The sequence below is a fragment of the Condylura cristata genome, unplaced genomic scaffold (genome assembly GCF_000260355.1).
Source record: "Condylura cristata isolate star-nosed mole 26May11 unplaced genomic scaffold, ConCri1.0 scaffold00015, whole genome shotgun sequence".
NCBI classification, from domain to species: domain Eukaryota; kingdom Metazoa; phylum Chordata; class Mammalia; order Eulipotyphla; family Talpidae; genus Condylura; species Condylura cristata.
This window is the reverse complement of record NW_004567116.1, coordinates 39,168,462-39,184,743: the sequence shown is the minus strand read 5'-3', so window position 1 is coordinate 39,184,743 and position 16,282 is coordinate 39,168,462. Positions and strand designations below refer to the sequence as shown.

The 16,282-nt window shown below is 40.4% G+C and overlaps 1 protein-coding gene across 4 annotated transcripts in view; it reads right to left on the bottom strand.

The window, feature by feature from the left end:
- POLD3 (polymerase (DNA-directed), delta 3, accessory subunit) overlaps nucleotides 1–9,592 on the bottom strand; it is a 53,062-nt gene extending 43,470 nt beyond the window's left edge. Inside the window, exons 1-4 of one of the 4 annotated variants that reach the window (XM_012725731.1) lie at nucleotides 9,504–9,592; nucleotides 7,781–7,836; nucleotides 1,387–1,525; nucleotides 441–543 (exon numbers count right to left, since the gene is read on the bottom strand). In XM_012725731.1, coding sequence (XP_012581185.1) covers nucleotides 441–543; nucleotides 1,387–1,388 — 105 coding nt within the window. In that variant the 5' untranslated portion in view covers nucleotides 1,389–1,525; nucleotides 7,781–7,836; nucleotides 9,504–9,592. Of the gene's footprint in view, nucleotides 1–440; nucleotides 544–1,386; nucleotides 1,526–7,780; nucleotides 7,837–9,159; nucleotides 9,296–9,503 lie in introns of those variants that run through there. The other 3 variants (XM_012725730.1, XM_004683202.2, XM_012725732.1) reach the window with 3 other exon arrangements.
- Nucleotides 9,593–16,282: the final 6,690 nt, after the last annotated feature.

Below are 16,282 nucleotides of genomic sequence, written 5' to 3'. Positions count from 1 at the left end.
ATCAGCTCAGCCTCCTGCCAACACCTCCATCCTCCAGTCACTTAGATATATACCTACCAAAATGAACACTAAAGTCAAAATCAAGTTCAGGTGAAAATAAAAGTGTACTTTCTCAATACCTGAGTGTGTATCTTGATATCTGAACAGGCTGCAAGTGAACCACCACTGAATCTAATATAACTTCAAGAACAAAGGCGAAATAACAGAAGCAGTCTCCTAAGGTCTAGCTGCCTGGGAAAACTTCATAATAATAATGATATAGTCTCAGCATCACAGGAAAGTTAGTACCCAAACCTCTCAAAATTTTAGGTTCAATTAAAAACCTCAAGTAATAATCACTTTCAAGTAACTTTTCTAAACTTCTTAACATTAAATCTTATAGTATGTACTGTTTAAAGCTCAAACACATTTAAATGCATTTTAAGATTCTGAGAACTTACGGAGTGTCCATTCTGAATGAGACTGCCAGACACTAAGTAAGTGACATGCAACTGGGCTCCAGAGTTTTCTTTTCGTTTTCTTTCAACATAATCATACAGCATCCTGTTCCAAACAAAAGGCACAAGTAAATCATTAGTAAAAGCTTTTATTTTTACATCATCAACCAGCTCTCACTTTTTGTGATGCAAAAAGTAGACATTTAAATTTTGACAGTTCCTCCAACTTGCTATAGAATTAACAGAACTGTGAAGTCAGTCAGAAGAAAGGCAAGTACTAAAAACCAGAGGACAAACAAGACAAAAACTTAGAAATCTGGCTGTAGATTTGAGGCTATGGAAGGGGAGGATGGAGGGCAGCAGACGATAGTGGAGGATTATGGATGGGTATGGTATGGTATCTGTAGAGGTGAGCCTATACTTCTAATTCTACACAGTATCGTAAACTATACCGCAATAAAAAAATACCAAAAAATAAAAAAAAAGTCAAAACTTGCAGTGAGTTGGCTTAGTGACCAAGCAATCGAAAAAAATCTAGTAATAGGCAGTGAGACTGGACCTGCACTCAAATAGTAGCAATGACTTATAATGGCTAGAACACTGAATCAAGAACAAGTTCAGTCACTATGTAGTTATGTGATCTTTGGTAAGTTAATTTTTGTAGACTTCATAATGTCCCAAGGTATAAGATGGGCAGGCTGTACTCGATTAGTGATTCTCTTAACCTGAGATTCCTGTGGCCATAGATAATCGTCCAAACCCAAAACAAGAAGCAAAATGTACAGGTGCTTTTTTGCAGGACAGATGATTCAGGGATTTCAACAGATTCTGAAAACATTATGTCAAAATATTAGGAACCACTATGCAAATGTCCACCTCTGAAATTCTAATTTTATGATCACTCAGATTCAATGCTATTCCAGAATCGTAGAATGTAATATTTACTCACATTGCCTAGGTTCAGAGTATTCATTGCCCCGATACTGCCAACTGCTCAAAGCAGAAATAATGTTCCTTTTGGTAACATCCTAAATTCATTTTTATGTTCACAATCCAGCAAATATGATTAGTTGGGTCCCCTTCAATATCTACAGTTTAACAAAAACAAGAGATCTATAATTTGTGTCTTTTCTTTCAAGAAATATTTACTGAGCCTCTATAACATGTCATTTCTCTGCCAAAGATAGCTGGAAACTGAAATGCTCACCATTCTTTTTTTGAAAGGCCCTCCTCTAAGCTTCATGTCTCCAGGTCCTGCCCCACTGAGTCATGCTACCCTCTCTGTCTTGGCTCCATCCCCAACACAGACTTAATTGTCTCCTCCTTTTCTCTACCTGATGAGGTTCTGTCTTTAGTTACATTTTTACTCTATATATTTGCTTAACCAACCACCCAAGTTTGCCTGATCTGAGGGATTTCATGATAGGGACTTTTAACACTAAAACTGACAGTCCTGGGCACACCAGGAAGTGAGTCGTGTTACTACCTACTCTTCTTGGTCTACTTCATTCATCTCATGGCTCCATTTATTCCCGACAACATCACTGCCCGCTCAAATGACCCAAGCCAGAAATCTGGGAGTCATTACCCTTCACTTCTCCCTCTTCACTGAGTTGCCAAATCCTGTCAGTTCTCCCTCCCAAGTATTTCTTGACTTCATGCCCTCCAAATCTCTTGATTGTACTATTTCAATTCCAAATGTCAACAATGCTCCCTCCTATTCACAAGGCTGCCAAGAGAAAAGTTTTAAAAATGCAAATCAAGCCATTCAATAAACAAAACTTTGCTAAGAGGCTACTTCACATGTTCTATGCCTTTGGGGTAGAGTAGTGAACAAAGCAGTTAAAGTTCCTGCCCCTTCAGACATTGTAGAAAAGAGATCAACAATAAAGTAAATATATGTAAGATGGTAATAAACCTATGGGGGCTGGGTGGGGAGGGAAAGGATAAGACTAGTGAGAGCTGGAGAAGAGGTAATTTTTACATAATTAGGGCAGATGTCAGGTACAAATCCCTGCAGGAAGCTACCCATGTGACTACCTTGAAGAATGCTCCAGTAAAAAGCAGCATATGCAAAGGTTCTAAAGCAAGAATGGAAAGGAGGTCTAAGGAACAGAAGAGAGGCCAAGTGTACTGAAGCCAAAGAAAAGACAAAGAGTGGCAGAGACAGTGCCAGACATGGAGGCCTCTGTGGCCCCACGGAGGTCTCTTTCAAGCAAGGAAGTCATTGGGATATTTAGAGTAGAAATAACACCATCTCCCCTTTTGGAATTCCTGACTACTATGTGAAGATTTGCTGATGGATTGACCTTGGGGTATGAGTGAGATGGTCAAGGATGACTGGATCATACAACTCAAAAGAATGAACTTGTCATTTACTAAGATGGGGAAAAGCAGGGGCTGGGAAAGAAATCTGCAGGTAGGTTTTGGGGCACATTACATCTGAAAAGATGTTGAAAAGGTGGATCGTCTGTCTGAAGTACTATTCCTTATTCAAAAGCTCCACCTCTAAGGATCAACTTCAGATCCCCAGAATGACATCTAAGGTCTTTCTTGTTCTGGCACCATCACTCACCATTCTCTCACACTCACACTATTTTCAGCCTTATGACCCTGGACTGGTTAAGGCAGTTCCCCTGCTCCTTGGTATGCCCTCCCCTCTTCTGCCAACATGCTCTCCTCAAAATTCATCTAATTTGTCATCTAGACAGTAGCTCAGTAATCACCTCCTAGGTGAAGCCTTCCCTGACATGGTTGGTAGAGTACCTCTGCCTTTTACCTTTTAAGAGAATTTATCTAATTTGTGTTACTGTAGCATGTAGACACTTCTAACTATTTAACTTATCTGCCAGCCCCCAGGACTTAATAAGTCCTTGACGGCAAAGTGTGCCCTATTCAGCATTTTTGCTGATTCCTTATTTTCTTTTCAGTGTTTCCTCCCATGAAGCAACTTAGTTTTATCAATACCACCCCAGCCATTGTCCTCTATGCTCATCTCCCCAAATCAACCCAAATCTTTTATATTACCAAGGTCAAAACCACACTTTTTTTAAAAAAATGGTTTCTGCACACTTTTTGTTATCTCTCTGACATGTTTGATTATGCAAATACTTTATTTACAAAAATATATGCAAAATGTTCTTAAATATGAATGATTTAAATAGATGACTTAACAAGAAGTGTAACAGGGTTGTCCCTAGGAAAAGGGGGAAGTTCCAGGTTCCCTGTCCCTCCCAGAAGGAGGGTGGAACTGAGGAGAAAAAAAGAGAGAAGGCATCTGAAGAGAAGGAAGCAGGAGGGAAAGCCAGAAGGAGACCTGAGGAAGTCACATGGAGCAGCAAACATGTGATGAAGAAACCATGCTTGTTTCCTGACCCTGGGCTGGTTAAGGCAGATGTGGATGAGATATCTGTAGGGCGGTTGACAATGGCAGTGCTTATATTGATAATGATTTTGCTCTTTTCCTCCCAGATTTGTCTGGCCATTTCTGACCCTTTTCTATGGGTCCTGGCCAGAAGGTGCTTTAGGCTTGTGGCAGGCTTTCAGGCCTTGCTTTGGGCCAATCCCTTTTGGAGGGACTTTTGCCCCTGAGGGGATGGGTAACTTCAGATGTTTGATTTAGAAATTATATTCTTTGCCTTCCGTATTGTATACTCACTGTATTAAAGTTCCTTTTCATTAAAGTCTTACATATTTTGTCTTGATACGGGTGATGGCAGAACCTATTTAGAGCAGGCAGGTTTGGGGGTTCAGTGGCGCCCCTCTCTCTTCCTGCCCTGTAACAGAAGCACTTCCTACACAAATGATTACCTAGATCTTCCCATTTTAATTCATTGATTTTCCCTCCTGATCAATTCCATCCCTCCTGATCAATTCCATCCATATTTTTCCCTGGAGAAAAATACAGTGCATAATCTATACTGTCTTCTCTAGCCTAGTTTAATTCTTTACCTGCATTATTTCAAACTACTGTAATAGCATCTGCCACACTGGGCCTAGTGGTTCGTTTTAACTAAAATTATGCAGCAGACATAATACTGCTTGATTTCTGGCACTAGTCAGGAAAGGCAATCTACTTCTGCTTGTGCTGCAACAGTAGCTTCTGGAGTCCTGAGCTGCTGTGTAAGAAGACTGACCACCAGAAGTAATCCTGCTTTGAGGAAGCCAGGACATACAGACCACATGCAATATCTGACCAATAACCCTTGCTGATGACCAGTACTGCTAGTCATGTGCATAAAGGTGCCCAGAGATGACTGGACTCCTGCTGCACCCTTCCCAGTGGAGGCACCAGACATCATGGAGCAGAAGTAAACCGTTCTCCCTGTGCACTGTCCAAATTCCAGACCAAACGGTTCTTATGAACATTAACAAAATGGTTGTTAAAGCCACCGATAGTAACTGGAACAATGATAAACATGACAAACATGTTCCCTGCTTCCCCAGAATTTATATTTTAGTGGGGAGGAGCACATAAATAAGGCAAGAAAATGTTAGACAGTAATAAGAAGTATGAAATGCTAGGTCAACTGGGCATTCACATGCAAAGAATTTAGCTGGCATCTTTCCTTCCACCACACACAAAATTCTTTGTAGGAGAAATAGTTAACTATTAATACATTTTAGTGCATTTAAAATTAGCTTGAACTGAAAGCTAAGTGCACTCTATTGAGGACTGAAGCATTTTTGGCATATTAATAAGCACATAACATAGAGAGACCTTAAATATAGCAATAATTATTAATGTAAGAGCTAAAACTCAGAAGCAAGTCTTTATGGCTCTAGGTTAGGGAAAGCTTTCTTAGATATTATATAACAAGCACATATAACAAAAGAAAAAAATGAAATGGGTCACCAACAATAAACAGCTTCGTTTTTTTTTTTTTTTTATCAAAAAAGTACAAAGAAGAGATTTTTTGCAAATCATGTATCTAATCAGGGTCTTGTTTCCAGATTTTATCAATAACTCAACAATGAAAAAGATAGATAATCAAGAGTTGACATGAACATAAAGAACTAGAACCCCCATACATTGCTGGTGGGATTATAAAATAGTGTAGCACAATGAAAAAAAAAAAAAAAACAACAACTAAGGTTCCTCAAAATGGTAGGTATATATACATACTATATGATCTAGAAATTCCAATCCTCGGTATGTACACAGGAGAACTGAAAATACATGTCTACATAAAACTTGTAATCACATGCTCACAGAGGTATTACCCATAATGCCCAAAGTGGCTAAATGGCTATCAACTGAATAGGTAAACAAACTGTAATAAATATCCATGTTATAAGTTTAACTGTGTCCTCTAGAAAAGATGAAGTTCTAACCATCAATACCTCAGAATGTGACCTTATTTGGAAATGGAATGATTACAGATATAATTTAGTTAAGATGAGGCCAAATGGAGTAGGGTAAGCTCCTAATTCAATATGACTGGTATCTGTGTAAAATGATCAGATGAAGAGACAGATACACAGGGAGAATACCAAGTCACTTCAAAGGCAAAGGTTGTGGATATGCAGTTGTAAGTCAATGAACAGTAAAGATCTTCACAATTCCAGAAGGCAAGATAAGATTTTTCTCTAAGGGTGTCAGAGGGTGCAAGGCCCTGCCAACACCCTAAATCTGGATATCTAACCTTCAGAACTGTGAGACATTGATTTTTAAAAGTTACCCAGTTTGCAAGATTTTGTTATGAGAGCCCCAGGAAATGAACGTACTATATAATGGAATATAATCGAGTGATAAAAATGAAGTACTTATATACACTACAAAATGGACACATCCTGAAAACATAAGTCAAAGAAATCAAAATGATGAGTCCATCTTATGAATCGTCCAGAATAAGCAAATCTGTAACAGTTTATTAAGAGTAATTAATAAATTAATTATTAATAAACAAGAGTTTTTTAATGGTTACCTAGGGTTGAGGAGACAGAGAATTGGCACCTGCTAATAGATGCAGGGTTTCTTTGTGGAGTTACAAATTTTTTTTTTTTTATTGTAGTGATGGCATACAACTCTGAATATACTAGAAACCACTAAACTGTACATTTTAAATGGTGATTAATATAGCACATAAATTATCTGTCAATGATGTGGTCTGAAAAAAAACTACGAAGGAAATTAACAAGGTGACATGACAAGGTGATATAGACAGCCATAACTAGAGCACCAAAGAAAAGTTTTTATAAGTAATGTGTGACTTGAGCTGAAATCTGAAGGATGAGGACAGCTAGGAAAAGAACATGCCAGGCAGAGAAAATACTGCAAATGTCCTAGAGTAAAATGGACTTAGAATATTGAAGGAACAGAAAGGCATTAAGTGTAAATATAGGTGGGGAAAGAGAATAAGTTGTAGACAGGCAAGAGCCAGACTGTATAAAAACTCTAGGCAATAAGGTAGCTACAGTAAAACTGCAGGCAACTTTATTTCCAGCCCTCAAAAAAATGCATCTTTGAACCCCACTAGGCTTATTAGTATTAGCTGCCTCATTTCATATTTAAACATCCTAAATCACAACAAATTATTCTTAGAGGTATAGTTCCAAAGTCACATGAATATCATGGGTTTAGGCCAGGACTAATAACACCTGTAGCCACCTCCTATTGCTAGCATAAGCTCAAGTGTTAACTAGTAAAGCATGTGATGCTAATCATGCCATGAGATGCCAATCAAGATGTGAGCAATTCCTTTCTCCAGCAGATGCTAATGCCTGCATTGTTCAAGGGTCAACTGTGTCTTCAGGCTCCACATCAAATCCCCACTTTTGACAAACAACGTCTGCACAGGTGTAGGGTCAAGCAATTTTGAAGTTCCTTCTCTTTTGGCTTCAAGCTAGAACACAAGTTTCAACTAGGAAATGTGGAAAGGCAATGCTCCATGCCATCCGAAATTCTCCCTAGTTTCACTCAATACACTCCCCTTTATCTTATATAGTGCTAGAACCAAACACTTTTTGACCTCATTAGGGAAGTACTTCAGTAATACCCAGAGAAGGACCTAAGGAACACCTGTGAAAATGAAATGAAGGCATAATACATGTTAATTGAGACATAAATAGAATTAGCCAATGCATTTAATAAATTTAAAACAAAGTGATTGCTAACCAGAGGCAAGGCCTCACCTAAAGCCAGTAAATGTATCACCATGCATTGTATACAAGTCCACCTAGCTCGTAAAATAAAAATAGTAAAAGGTAGTAAAAATGGTATTCGTTCCCATCTCCTTCCCCTCAAAATTAGGTTACCAAAACTATAGGTTCCCTATAAAGCTAAAAACAAAGCAAAACAAAAAACTCGACTGTAATGAAAATTAGTAGCATATTGGACTTACTGTTTGGCCTGGTTAACATGAACCCCTAGCGTATAGCTCAACCACTTATACGTCACCTGCAAGAAGAAGGAATTTTTAAATGTTTTATTAGATGACACCAGAGTGCAGATCAATCTCAGTAATCCTAAATACTCCTACTCTTAGATGACTATGCTTTCTAAATTATCATAGATGCCACTCTCTTTTGTCAAGAACCATTGTTCTTGGCAGGTAGGACTGGGATATCTATCTCACAAACACAAAGAAATTTGTTCCACAGACCAATTATTGCAAATGAATCTAAAAGACTGAATACACAAAAAAAGTTCTCATTTTCTTCATACACCTTATTGTATGCCTTTTCACATGCTGTCCTTTTTTTGGGGGGGAGAGGGGAAACACCACCAAAAACTATTGTAAAATGTCCCCTCCTTTCCCCAAGCTAGATTACTTTGAAGAATAGGTCTAAGGAAAGTTGCACTCAAACATTAAAGGGCAGGGGGTGCAGGGATCAGGGAATGAATGTGAAGGATGAGGGTTTGAATACTTTCTCAGAGGTTAGACTGGGAACAACTGGTATAAAGTAGCAATCTTCCTTTCACCCTTCCTTGAACTCTCCAGTCCACCTGTCACTTCTTTTTTATGCCTGTCACTCTCCTTTCAAGTCTATCCTAAATACTGACTTCTGATAATAGACTTACAGAGGTTAGGCAACGGCAGTGTAGTTGATAGGAATCATTAGAAGAACAGACCTGGGCTGAAAGGTGTCTATCCTTTACTAATCACAAATAAAGTTATTTAGCCTTTCTGTCTCAACTGCCTCTTCTAGAAATACCTCCACCCACTTCTGGATGGTTCACTATAAAGATTAAATGCAAAATAAATAATGTGTTTTAAACTGCCCTGGCTCACAGTAGCCACTCAATATTACTGTTCACAAGGTGCATCCACATCCATCACTTCATTTTTATGCCAATTCTGTAAGGCAGGTCAACACTGTATCAGTACCTAAGTTTCCAAGAAGCAACTGACTGTCGGATGGTTAAACAACTTGTCATTTAACCCGGTTAAGACACAATTTCCTTAACTGGAAAACGCGACTTTAAATGCCATCCACCTCGGCAGACAGGTGTAGACACACCTTATAAATATTACCCAAAGCCCCTCCACGCTCGACCTTCTTGGCTGCTGATCCACGTAGAGTCCCCAGCACGCCCACCCAAGGGCGTACCAGGGATGTCCGCTGAGAGTCCCTGCTGGCCCTGGACACGAGGCGTGGGGCCTGAGTCTCCCCGCGGGCAGTCCCTACGAGGCCACAGCAGAGGGTCAAGGCCTCGGCCTCCCATGCCAGGCCCAGGACCCCAATAGCACGCCCGCGTTCCCTAGGCCTAGTTACTCACGATCTTGTTCTGGTCCGTGACGAACTCGTCTATATTTTCCAGGTAAAGCTGATCCGCCATGGTGCTGCAGCGCCTGTCCCGCCGCCCCCGGAGCCTCACTAGCAGCCACAACCACAGCTCCCGCCGGCGGGAAACGTCGTTTTCCTCCCCGCCTCCCAGTCCGGGGTCGTTTCTCACGGCAACGGGGGCGACGCACTACGGCGGCCGCCAGAGGGTCAAACTAGTCTCTGATAGGGCGCGGGTTGAAGTAGGTGGGGCTAATCGAAGCGAACGGAAGTGAAGAGCTAGGAGGGCGGGGGTGGATTTGGAGGGGCTGATATTGGACGGGTGGTTACCATACTCACCGTAGCGATTTAATGACAGACCCCAGGACAAAAAGAAGTCTTTTCATTGATAAAATTAGTCTTGTCCTTTCATTCTTTATTTAACAAGTACCGATTCTGTTCCAGGCCCTGGGACAGCTAACAATAAAAACACGTAATTTTAGTACAGTAATGATAGCTGGGATAAAGTACTACCTGTTACAGTCCTTCAAAATTGAGAAATGGGCTTTTCAAAGGAGATGAGCGAGGGGGAGTGTTTTAGATGGAGGTAGGAGCATGTGCTGGAAAGAGAAATATTGGAAAGTTGGTAGGAAAGGTGACCGAGGAAAAATGACACATTGGGGAAGTCGGATCCGGTTGCACCTACTAGGCTGTGAAAAGGGTACCATGAACTTTACTCTCAGGAAAACTTGGAGAAGAGTGTTCACGTTAGGGAATTTCAACTAAAAGGTCTCCTAACATCGGCTTAATAATTTCATAACTGACTTCAGCACAGCCAGTATAGTTCAACTTGCAGGCATAGAGGACAATCTAGAGTCAGACCTTGGATTGGAATCCTGATTTTGATGTTATTTGTGTGACAGGTAAGTCATTTGACCACTACAAGTCTGTTTCCTTACCTAGAAAATGGAAATAATAACAGCGCCCATTTCAAGATTTTGTTGCTATGCCATTCAAGACATAGCAAATGCCTACAAAGAGTGAGGCACTATTCTCCGTCCCAGCATGCTGGGAATACAGCTGTATTCAATAATGCAAGATGCTTGTTTACATATAGTCTAATTTTCATGGAAATGAGTCAAGTGTGGAATGGTGCTAGCTTGAGGTAACATAGTGGCAATGAAAACTGAGAACTGAATGGGTGGCTTTTCTTATAGAGTCAGTAAAATATGCTGATAAGTGGAGAAAAGACAAATGAGGAAAAATGCCTAGATTCAGAACCTAAATCTCTAGGTAAACGTGATGCCTTTGACTACTGAGATGTGAGCGAAAGAGCAAATGAGATCATCAGAGAATTATATTTAGTTATAAACAAGATAAAAAGTATAAAACCCTTATTGCTGTGACCAGTCAGTAACAGTGGTTATTACTATACCTCAGTGTAGGGTAAACGAAGATACTCAGCTTGTGTGCCTTTGGCGTTTGTGACTATCACCTGCAGCCTTGAATGCAGGAGGAACTTGGGAGCGTGGGCTCCCAGGTAAGAATGCCTGAAGGTGGGCACCTGGAGTATGGAGTGGGCATGCATAAGTGGATACACCTAGCCTGGAGGCTGGGGGCTATAAGGGCAATGTCAGAGGATGGTGTGGGGCTATGGTGGGGCCCATGAGAGAACTCCAGAGAGCCCAGAGAGAGTAAAGATTCACCAGGGGCTGGGAGGCCTGCTAGCCTCCTGGCTAACCCACCCTCACCCCCTACACCCCCCCTCCCGCCTCCTGCCTCCCCTGCACCTGGTTGCCTCACTACAAATGGTGTAGAAAGATGACTATGAGATTGAAAAAGCCACTGAGGGCTCCAGAATTCTCCTTTATCCATCTCTAGCACTGATAGAGAAACTGTCCCATAGAGAATAATCAGGCATACTGTACCAGGTGCTTAGAGAGTAAAATTCCATTTAATCCTCAAAACAACCCTGCAATTGGGTTGTGTTTGGACATATTTTATAGACTAGATTGCCAAGATTCAAGAAAGGGTATGTGGATTTTCCAGGTCCAGGGCTAAGTGGTAGCACCTTGTTTGAAACTCAGGTTTCTTCCATTCTTCTACAGAAGTGGGCAAAAGCCAAGATAATTGAGGAGAGAAGAGTCATGCTACCCTCCACCAAAAGGATATAGATGTCATAGAATTCAGAGTTAGAGAGTGATACACAAAATCACACAATTATTTCCACTATACAGATATGATAAACAAATAACCTCAAGAGCATAAATACTATAATAAAATAATTAAGAGATGATGAGACTTGGTGTTTATTGTCTTGTTTTTAGTATATTTTCTTTAACTATCTATATAATTTAATTTTAAATTTAGTAATAGCTCTGTTTAATAACTGACTTGCAAACTTTCTGGAACTTTATAACTTAGCTCTTCATATAAGCCAGCTCTACCACATTACTGTCAATAATTTACCTGTCATGATTGAAGGGACTAAAAGTAACATCTTCTGTGCCAGGCAGCTAGCCAACTGCTCTATAAATGGGTATTATTATGTAACTAACAATACATACCACTAGCCATATGCCAGGCTCTATTCCAACTACCTTGTAAATATTAACCTGTGGAATCACCAAAAGAATCCTAGAAAATAAGATGTGTGATTAAGATTATCCACTTTTTCAGATAAGTAAACATTGGCACAGAGAGAGCCAGTGACTTGCCCAAGATCACAGAATAACTGGTAAATCCAGAATTATAACCCAGACAATCTGGCTCCTGTACTCACAATCCTAAACGTTTTGTTTGGCTGTCTCATTACTAGTTTACAAATGTACATAGAAAAACATAAGTACAGTAAACGCTAACATATTTTATTGCAGAACTTTGGAATCCCTGTGCACATCAGTCAGGTGAGAATTGCTTTCAGTCAAAGCAAAGTAACAAATGGTACATGTTGAATATCTAAAGGTTGTGAGAATATAGAGCAGGCAAGCCAGAGTTAATCTTGAATTTTGGGGGTGAGCAGTTGTTGGGGCATAGGAAAAAGGAAAGTTAATTTGGTTTAGGGGAGAACCACCGCTAGCAAAGCCAGCAAAGAAGCCTAGGCTTGTTTTCAGATAGGTGTTTTTTGTAGATAATGTCTGAAAGCTTAATTCTTGAGTCAAAAGTGAGCCAGAAAAGAGTACTCTTCTGCTCTTTCACTCCCATAAATCATGAGGTGAACATCATTTGGCTCATGTGCACTGCTGAGATGATAGCAGCTCTAGTTTATTGAGCACCTACCATGTTGTGAGTGTCTTACACACAGTGCCTCAGTTCAGGCTCAAACAGTCCCATTAAACTCTATTAACCCTTCAGCAAAGAAAAAAAAATGAAGACCCAAATTTGAAATCAATTTTATATTGGTAATATGAAGAGTAAATAGGAAATGATTCCTTATAGGTTCCAAGACAAGGTCTGTGAAAGTGACAATGAAATAGGACTTTAGAATTGGCCTCATTCTAACACCCGCTAATACCACTAGCATCAAGTAGGTTCTAAGAAAATGCTAGTTGGCTTTTCTGAGTAAATAATAGTTGACTTATGTTCAGTTATAGTGAGATATGAGGGGGTGGAAATACCAGATTGAGAAACAAGGGGAACTGAGAAAGTGTTCACTCTTATTCACTGAGTGTATAGTGTGCAAATACCATGTGAAGCCTTTTATTTGAATATTTTTACTTAAATTTCAAAACAATTCTATAAAAATAGGTAAATGTTATTTACCTATCTATTATGATCCCTAGTTTACAGCTGAAGAATGGGGTCCAAGGAGGTTATGTAATTTACCCCAAGTGGTATGTGCCCACGTATGCCCAAAGTCCATGTTCAGACTCTGTGATTGCCGTTAGGGGTAAACATTTGACCGATTTTTATCCCTTATTTAATTTTTTTCTTCTACATGTTTGAATTTTTATGAGTTCATACCATTTTTACCATAAGGAAAAAAAATGTACTCATTTTGGTAAAAGATGGGGGTATTTAGCAATATAAAATTAACTCATTTTGTTCTTCCAGGTATCTGTTATATTTTCCCTTTTTGAAACATTAAAGGCAAATCTCCAAAAATGAATTGTACAACCATTCCTACAGATATTTAAATGTTACTTCTTTAAAAAAAAATACAACTCATTCCCTATTCCTTATAGATGAGGCTTAATACCAATGTTTAGAACAAGAGCAGTTCTCAAGAAGCCAGAACAACAAATCAATTAAAATCTGCAAACCAGAGGAGCCCCAAGGAAGCCATGGGGATCACTGTGTCAGCTGATGCCAGCCGTGGGGGCTGTAGAGTCAAGACCATTATGCCTCTAGGACTCAAAACAAAACTTAAAGTTGGTATTAGAAATAGAAAGCTGACCCTTCCCTCCTCTGTATCACCCTTACTTTATCCCATAAGTGAATGGCATCAGAGAATCTTCTGACAGGGAATGGGTTGGAAATCTAGACAGGGCTAATAATGCCATGGGAATGAGGACCAGTCCAGCAGGGGCAGTGGGCCTGCAGGAGCAGCTCTGCCAGCTAGCTGGTTTCTGGGGTGGGAGGAGCATGCCAAGCAGGGTAACAAATCAGAACCAAAGAGGTAAGATTAAGGATTTTGACTTGAGCTACATCCCTGTTCAAGGGTCATTTCAGAGTTCCAGGAGCCCAGGACTAAAAATAAGGTATTTCACATTCAATTGTTCATATGTTCATTCATCAAACATTACTAAAAGCCTCCTACCTACCAGGACCTGTGTGACTCGCGGGAGCACAACATGGTCTTCATCCCTGGGAGTTTAGTTGGAAACACAAGGTATCAGGAAAATCTGAAGGTGTAACTAACCCAGTCTGAGGATCTTACACATACTTGGACTTGTATCAGTCCATATCATTTTTACCAGCAGATAATATGAACATATCCTCATTTTGAAATAATATGGGGCATTTTTGGAGAAAAAAAAGGTGGGGGAAGCTGGATTTGGGTATCCAGGACAAGATATCATATGATCCCTCTTTTCGCTTTCAGCAAAATATGTAACCAGTGAAATCAATGTCCTGTTCTTGTTCTAGCTTTTATAGGCCTGTATTTCTGCTTTAAAAAAAAAAAAAGTTGTTTTAAGAGAACAAGTTTACCTAGTGTAGACTGTCTTGTAAAATGTACAGCCACCAAAGCCAGGATCCATCAACCTTCCTGACAGCAGGCAGGAGTCCAAGAGAGGGGGAGATAAGCCGGCAGGTGCTGTTCTGAACACCTTATCAGTTTTATAAAAATCAATGTAAAACCCTTCAGTTACCAAAACAAAGCAGGTCAGCCAAGAGCCACAGATACAGGCTCTTCTGTTTCAGCCACTGCCACCCCACCACAGCCCAGTACACATTTACACCCCTGCCTGTTTATTCCTGTGTGGGCCACCAGAGAGGTTCACATGACTGCCTCTGTTACCCTGTATGTCCAGAAAAGAGCAGGAGAAGCCCCTGCCCCAATCTTGCAGTCATTTTGTATATTGTTTTCTTTTTCATTTCCTTGGTTTTGGGGCTGGAAGGGTGCTTGGGAGTAGTGAATGTGAAGATAATTGGAAACCAGTTATGAGAAGTTTTGTCTTTAGTATATATATCATTTCTGTATTAAATGGGGCTGGGGTTGAAATCGAGGTTAGAAAGAAGCATATCCTCTTTCTCTCCGAGACCATTGCTCCTAGCCCCCAAACACTACTGGGAGGAAGATTTCTTGGGGGGAAAGTCACGTGGCTTCAGCTTTAGTAACTTTAGTAAAGAAGGGGCAAAGGTTGCTCCAACAGTCTTTAAATAGAGTGGACTATTTTCTTTACTTCATCATCTCTCCTTTGGCATCATTTCCTTTCTCTCTATGACTATTCTGTTTCCATTTTTGGCTACCCATAGTTCCTACTTCCTCATAATTTTAATGTAAACACAGCCATAGATTGTGTTGGCTCATCTCTACTGTTACCTCCAACGTTTGCTCTGTCACTACAAATCTTCTCAACAACTGCTCATTTTGTAATTTCTAAGTAGTAGGATTTGATTTGTTCAAGTTATCTTAGTTTTTTTTTGTTTTGTTTGCTTTGTCTGAATCTCAAATTACTAAGTGGGCAGAAATGCTAAATAACTACTTCTCCAAAGAAGACATACAGATGGTCAACAGGCACATGAAAAAAAAAAAAAAAGGTTCAGGGCCCTCTCTGGTGGTGCAGTAGGTTAAAGCACAGCACAAAGAAGCTTAGGCCACTTCCTCATGAGTTCGATCCCCGCCTGCCCTGGAGGAGATCCACATGGTGAGGCAGACCTCTCCTGACCCGCCCGCTGCTCCCCTCAGCGGTGTACTTAGTGGATCTGCCTGTTCTGCTCCCTGCTCTGTCTCTGGTGAATCCTCTCACCCTCCACATCTCTGGCCTATACCCCAGTTCTGTACGAATAAATAAATAAATCTTTAAAAAAAATGTTCAACATCATTTATCATCAGGAAGATGCAAATTAAAACCACAGTGAAATACCACTTCACTCCCATGAGAATGGCCCATTTTAAAAATGCCACCAGCAGCAAATGCTGAAGAGGGTGTGCAGAAAGGGCCCTTATACTCTTGTTTGTGGGAGTATGGAGTAGGCCCAGCCCCTATGGAAAACAGTATGGAGGTTTCTCAAAATATTAAAAATAGGTCTACTAGGGCCCTCCCTGGTGGTGCAGTGGATTAAAGCACAGCACTATGAAGCTAAAACCATTTCAGCATGAGTTCGATTCCTGGCCAGGGAGCTGACTCACATGGCACAGCAGACCTCTCTTGTCTTGCCCACTGCCTCCCTTAGCAGTGTACCTCATCGATCTGCCTGTTCTGCTCCCCACTCTGTCTCTGGTGAATCCTCTCACCACCCCTGCAGCTCTGGCTAGTACCCCCCTTCTGTATGCATAAATAAATAAATCTTTAAAAAAATAGGTCTACTATATGATCCAGCAATTCCACTCCTAGGTATCTATTGGAAGAAAGGAAAAAACATTAATTTGGAGGGATATTCATATAGAACTGGGGTACAGGCCAGAGATGCAGAGGGTGACAGGATTCACCAGAGACAGAGCAGGAAGCAGAACAGGCAGAGCGACGAAGTAC